This window comes from Phaseolus vulgaris, chromosome 2, assembly GCF_051622355.1.
Source record: "Phaseolus vulgaris cultivar YP4 chromosome 2, ASM5162235v1, whole genome shotgun sequence".
NCBI lineage: Eukaryota > Viridiplantae > Streptophyta > Magnoliopsida > Fabales > Fabaceae > Phaseolus > Phaseolus vulgaris.
In genome coordinates, this window is record NC_143499.1 from 34,882,818 (window position 1) to 34,889,442 (window position 6,625).

General features: G+C 35.9%; 1 protein-coding gene across 1 annotated transcript; it reads right to left on the reverse strand.

The window, feature by feature from the left end:
* Positions 1–1,276: 1,276 nt before the first annotated feature.
* On the reverse strand, positions 1,277–5,871 carry LOC137811631 (myosin-binding protein (Protein of unknown function, DUF593)). The gene is made up of 4 exons (XM_068613434.1): positions 3,773–5,871; positions 3,481–3,666; positions 2,012–3,390; positions 1,277–1,914 (listed from the first exon to the last, which is right to left on the reverse strand). The coding sequence occupies exons 1-3, from the start codon at positions 5,160–5,162 to the stop codon at positions 2,033–2,035; spliced, it is 2,934 nt and encodes a 977-aa protein (XP_068469535.1). The 5' UTR covers positions 5,163–5,871; the 3' UTR covers positions 1,277–1,914; positions 2,012–2,032.
* Positions 5,872–6,625: the final 754 nt, after the last annotated feature.

The following is a 6,625-nucleotide window of genomic DNA, read 5'->3' on the forward strand; positions in this document are numbered from 1 at the left end:
TCTAATTAGTTATTTAGACTCAAAGGCACTCGCTACTGTATAGCACAATAAATATGTAAATTTTAATATAACTTAACACCACTAAGGAATAGGTTTCTAAACCTAGATTAAGGTGTAGAAATTAAGGTATTTCTATTTCAACAAGTGTTACAAACCTTAAAATTTAGATATTTTGTTAAAGAAATACTTTGAATTGGGATGAGGTTGTGAACAACAATTAAAGATATTTTTTTCTCATTTTATAGACACTGGGCGATGAATATATGAATACATTGTAGAATAAAAGTTATGTATTTTTGTTTTGGGCCTTTTGTATTTGTTTCTATACTTTTTTAAATTAGTTGTTATTTATTAGTCACTCATGTTAGATAGCTTGCTATTGTAGTCTTATAAATAAATAGGTCTTGTTGACTTTTGTAATAAGTTTCGAAACATACACATTAAAAATTTAAGATTTTCAATCTAATTAAAAAAAAAACTCATAAAACAGATTAATTTATAAATAAAATAATTTTTTATATTTGTTTTCACGAAAAACATCTTGGTTCCACTACATCTTATTTTCGCAGCTCTTCTTTTGTAACCATACCTATTTGGTGTTTGAGCTACTCTGGATACAATTATTTGAACTTACATTTCCTTCTTAATAAAATAAAAATAAAAATGTTGATTTTGTTAGTAAAATAATATCAAAATTAGGTTTATTTAAGAATGTATTGATACTTTATATTTAAAATAAAATTATAAATTGATGCACATCAAATAAAAATAAGACCAATCTATTGTAAGGTTGAGTTAAAATTAAATTCTATAAATTAAAATAATATTAGATTTATTTAGAATTTATTAATAAGATTTTGCTGAATTTATTATATCACTTATTATTGGTCACCCAAAAATATTTAATATCAAAGATAAGTTGACAATCTGATACAAAGAATGAATTAGAAATTAAGGATTAATATTGTAAACCCATTTTATAAGATTTTTATCTTTACAGCAGAAAAATATTTGGTTTCTTGGCATCACTGGCATCCCTATTCATACTTATAGAACATTCGGAAACGTACTCACTTTATCAATAAATAAATAAATAAAAGCGCTTGTTTCAACGCAGAATATTAACTTATATATTTTACTTCAGTTGCATTGTTTTGAACCTAATCAAAGAAGAAGTTGCATTTTGCTTAAAGCACAATCAAATATTCCAACGTGAAAGCAGCGTAAGGTTTAAACTAGAAATAAAACTTGTATCTCATGTTATTTCCAAGCACTATAAACAAACACTCACTTTTTTTTTATATAATTACAAATGAATACATGATGTAGTATACAAGTGACTCAGATTTTCCCCCTCAGAAATAAACAAACTCAAAGTAAAAGGATGCAAAAGAAGAGAAGAGAGAGGCTACTGACCCCAATCTTCACTCTAACTGAAAAGAAAAAATGAAAGAAATGACAAAACTAGTGGCCCTAATTCTGTCTGTCTATGAAACCAGTGCTATTTTACCTGGCACTGGAATCTTTTTTGGATGTCTCCAGCTTTGCAAGCTAGGTCCATGCTCACAAAATACAAGTGACAGGGTGGCTTCACCTCACTAGCCTACACACACATATGCTCATCATCCTCCTTTTCCCACAAAAGGTGATGATGGACACAACCCACCAAAAATTTGGGTTTACTTGGACAAAAGAAACATCAAAGACAATGGCACACTTCTGTTTTCTTGTCCACCATTTCATCAGACAGACAGCACCAGGATTCTCCCCTCTCCATCAGGGAACTCCCACTCAACCTTTTTTCTTCAAATTTAACTCATGCATTCATTGGTGTCCTCTCCTATATATGTACACCACTGTAATGCTCATGCATGCTTCATTTCCAGCTTCTAGATCAACTCCAATGTAACAAATCTACAATGATCATAAGTGCATAAATGAAGACTTTAGTTTCTATATGCATGGTGATTTGTAAAAGACTTTATATAATTAATTAATTCAGTGTATTTACCTATTTGAGCTTTTAGACTTCTTACACTGCTAGCTCTCCCATGTTCTTGACCCTGAGTTCAACATTCCTCAGATCACGAAGATGTTGTAAAATTTCTTGGAGAAGATCTAACCCTTTGTCCCCTTTTCTCAAGGAGCTGATACAATGCTTTAGAAACTCTCTGTCTGCCTCCAGCACCTGTAGTCTCTCGTAAACATTATCCACTTCCTCTTCTAAAGCAAACTTTTTCTTCACCATGTTAACCTTTTCAACTGAATTGTCTTGCAAGTGGGGCAAATCTAACTCGTCTCCACTCAACTCCACGTCTTCTGCTTCTGAACTCATTGCATCGAAAAGTGGGAGGAGTCGCTTGGCTTTTGCACCCATGATTTTCCTCCCTTTATGATGTTTTCCATTTATTTCCTTTGCATGACCATTAGCAAATCCATTTACCTGACCTTCGTGATCATCATCATCATGGTATCCATTCCCATTCTCTTCGGAAAGTTCTACTGATTTAGCATCATCTGAGCAGTGCTCTTCCTCATAATTCAATATAACTAGCTTTTCTTCCAGTACCTTGAGCTGTTCTAGAATTTGTAACCTCTCTTCCTCAAAGTTTGCCAATGATTCCTCCAAATATAAGACCGCATCTACGGGGGTGTTCTGGTTGCTGCATTCTTGATGACTATAAAACCCGTTTTCTTCCTTTGCTTCATGATTCAAGTCAATGGACAATCCATCACTATCTTCAGCATTGCTACAAGAGGGAGACGAAGTTCTGCTTCTCATGCTACCATCTCTTCTTGACATCACCATCTTTTCTCTTACCTCATAGTCATGAACCTTTTTTCTAAATATTTCAAGCTCCTTTTCCAGCTCTTGCTTCTCTTTCTCCCTCTTCATCATGAGCTCATTCAATAGTTGCAAAGCCTCCTGGTCATACTCAGATTGTTCTTCCATCATTCTCTGATACTGCAAGGCTTCCATCTGCATTGCTGCTTTCTCTTCCTGAAGCCTATTTATCATCGCCATTGTTTGATTGGCAGCTATAGCAGATGCACTTCTCTCTTCTTCTAGTTCTGCATACAGAGTGCTCAAAGCTTTCCTTTCAGATTTCAATGCTGCTTTTAACTTTTCCATGGTTACCTCCCCACATTCTATATCACTTATCACACTTCCATCCAATGACTCTTCTGTTCCTGATTCTTTCCTCTCAAGAAGAAGCAATTTCTTGTGTAGCTGATGTAGACTCTCCACAGAAGTGGGTGTGTCAGGAACTTTTTCTTCCTCATTCTCGTTAAGCACCAATAAAGATGGCAAATGGTTATTTACTGTTGGCATTCTCACTTCGATTGACAAGGTTTTAAATTCTACAAACTCTTCACCTTTGTCATCACCTAGTTATAAATTGCAATTAAAAAATTGAATTATCAGAAAGTTTTAAGAATGAACTTCAGGAAAATGGAAGATAAGAAGTTGAGGTTTACCACTTTCATCTTGCACATTAAATCTGACAGCGCTAGTAGATGGATCTTCTTCTATTTGTTGATTTGTATCCAAAAGAACATCCTGGCTTTGATACTCATCCACTTGCTCCTGATCAGGAATTTCAGTCCCTATTGAGACTTCTGCTTCATATTCCTCACCTTGCATTTGTGATGCATCTTCAGATGCTGCAGGAATTAAGAAAGCATTAGAGATAATTGCATTTAGAAAATCAAGAAGCAAAAAAGTATGACAAACTGAAAGGGCTTATTAAGGGGGGGAAATAATTAGAACCTAGAGAAACATCTGAACATTGTTCTGCATCTCTGCTTTCCATGTTTGCTTCAACGTTCTCATCCTTGGTGAAGTCATCAGCAGGTTGAAAAAATCTCATATCTTCACAATTCTGCACCAAATTTTCTTCTTCTAATTGTGACAACAGTGGGGACTGCCCTGTGGTCCTTAACTGAACTGATTTAGCCGCATTTTCGTTCTCCTGGCATGAAAATTCTGCCACAATATCCCCAGAAATGTGCCAATTTTCAACAAGCGGTTCAGCTTCTGCATCAGCACTCATATCAAAGTCCAGAATAAAATCTTCATTGCTGTTGAGTCCTTCACCTCCCACCATATACCTGCTGTGAGTCCTATTTTCTGTAGCGGGGGAGTCAACCAATTCAACCGGAATCAATCTGCAATCATCACCATGAATGAAAAATTCCAGATGTTTGGGTGGAGTCTCCACAGTTATCTCTCTGGTACAATCAACTTGAGCAGCGGATTTCTCACAAGCTTGATCATCATCAGCATCATCATCCATACTCTTACTGGCATTCAAACTTTCCTCTTCAATTGTTTCTTTCCCTTTCTCCACACCCAAATCCAACTTGCAAATTTCATCACAAAGAATATCCACGCTAGCATCACATACAGAACAATCACAACTCTTCTCTGCCTCCTCATCCTTTCTATCCAAACCCTGATCAACCTCAACCACCATGTGGCTTTCCTTGTTTTCTCCATTCCCCTGTCCATCCTCATGATGATCAAGCACAATATCCGATCTGGTGTGATCTTCATCAATCTCTACACCAACCCCGCGTTCTGTCACCAAATTCTGCTTCTGGTCGTACTCCAAAACATTGAGAGAAGGCTTGATAAAAATGCAAGGAGGGTAGAATCTCTTGTCAAAGTTGACACCACAGCAAGAACACCTCATAGCCTCTTCCACCTTCACAATTGCTTTGTCACCAGCATCAGCACTCTCATCCTGAATCATACCTATCTGCTTCATCCATGGAAAGAAACCAAAATTCCGTGAGAGTTTGACATAATCGGGTTGGGACGAGGAGGAGCAATCCTCACACATGGCTTGTGACTCAGCCAGTTTTTGATGAATAGAGCAGAACCCCAGTTTGGAAATCTCAGAGGCATGAGCTTCGCACACAAGATCTCTGCAAGAAGTCTTGTTCTTCCCAGACTCTATGATGTGATCGATTCTGGTGCACCATATGCAGGGCCTTTTGAGGCCAAAGTAATCGGCAAACTTTATGATTAGATAAGAAAAGAGAGAATTGAGGAGCAGGAGGATGATGAGAATCCATTCTAGGATGGCATAGACAAGAACAAGGGTGATTTTGTTGGTGTTTCTGTGTAACATGGTTGCAAACTTGTTGGCAGCCATGGCTGGTGTTCTGTTTTTTTTATATGTACAAAGAAAGGTTTACCTGGAATATCAGATTGGAACCTAAGCAAGTGTTGGAATGAGAGACAGAGAAAAAGTTCGAAGGGAAAGAGAGTTTTCAGACAAGATGTCAAAACTGTATTTTGGGTGTGTAATGTATGAGAGAGAGTAGAAGTGAAGTAGATAGCTAATGGTTTTATTTCGACTGTGTGAGAAATAGGCGGTTTGAATTCAATGAAATGATAACCAAAGGAGGCTAAGCCTAGGTGGTTTGGGGGGAATCAAATGTTCTTCAGTCAAACAAAATCAAACAATTTTCTGAATTTTTATGCTTTTTGACAAAATGGAGAATCACACTTCAACAGTTAAATGCTTTTCACTATATCTATTAAATAAGACTAGTATCGTGTCTAACAGTCAAAAACTAGTTTCTCAAAATAATAAATCTCATTTGAAGAAGTAACACCTTTTAATAAATGCTCTTTTACACACAAAAACTCAGATAGCAACCTTCTGATTACATTTCTGAAAACAAATATGATTATATACCATATTCATAATCTTACATCTGTTCCTTACATCAGACAAGTAAAAAATGTCTAACAGTTCTTGTGTAGTAACTGCTTTATGTATGTATATAGTTTGGGTTTGCAGTGAATTTTTGCAAAGTCTAGAATTTTGTGACTGAAAATATTACTTTTAATTTGATAATTCTGCCAGCTCCTCCTCAATTTTTTTTTATTAAGGCAACAAATGAAAGGGCCCACCAAACCACACACATGAGTTGGTGGACCAGACCCACAGCAAGGGTGGGGCCAGTTATGGCTGCAGATGCTTGAGTCATTATGTGGGTATGCTTCCTAAGAAACTTTGTTTTCTTTATATGAATATTAATATACCCTCCTTCCAACCAATGAAATCAGGTACAAAATCAGACTGTTTTAGAAGATAGCTGCTTAAAACTTAAATTTCACTTATTTTACTTTGTCCACAAGCCTCTTGTGTGCCAATTTTATTTCACAGGGGTGGCACCTTTTAAGACAAAAACCTTATTAACTTGAACAGATGGAAACCGTATCAGAAAAAGTTTGTCGTTTTCCCCACAATCAAGAATACTAGTTAGCTTATATCAGGTTCAGAACCTGTTACACTGATATAGAAAATGTAGTCCAACATATGATTTTAGAATTCTGAATCATGTGTCTTTTTCTTCTTTAAATTCATGAATTTGTTTGTTGAAATGGACATGGCTAGCAAAATAGTGAGTTGAATTATTTGAAGTTTGATAGTATTATTGTCCTGATTGAATTAAATAGATGTTGGATGGAGAATGAAAAAGCTGAGTAATTAGGTGATCCAATTGAAACCCAGAAAGAGAAAGGTAGCCTTAAGAAGTAGGAAGAACAGGAATGCACCGCCACTCACCGACTAATTGGCATGGCACCATATATTTGGAAAATAAT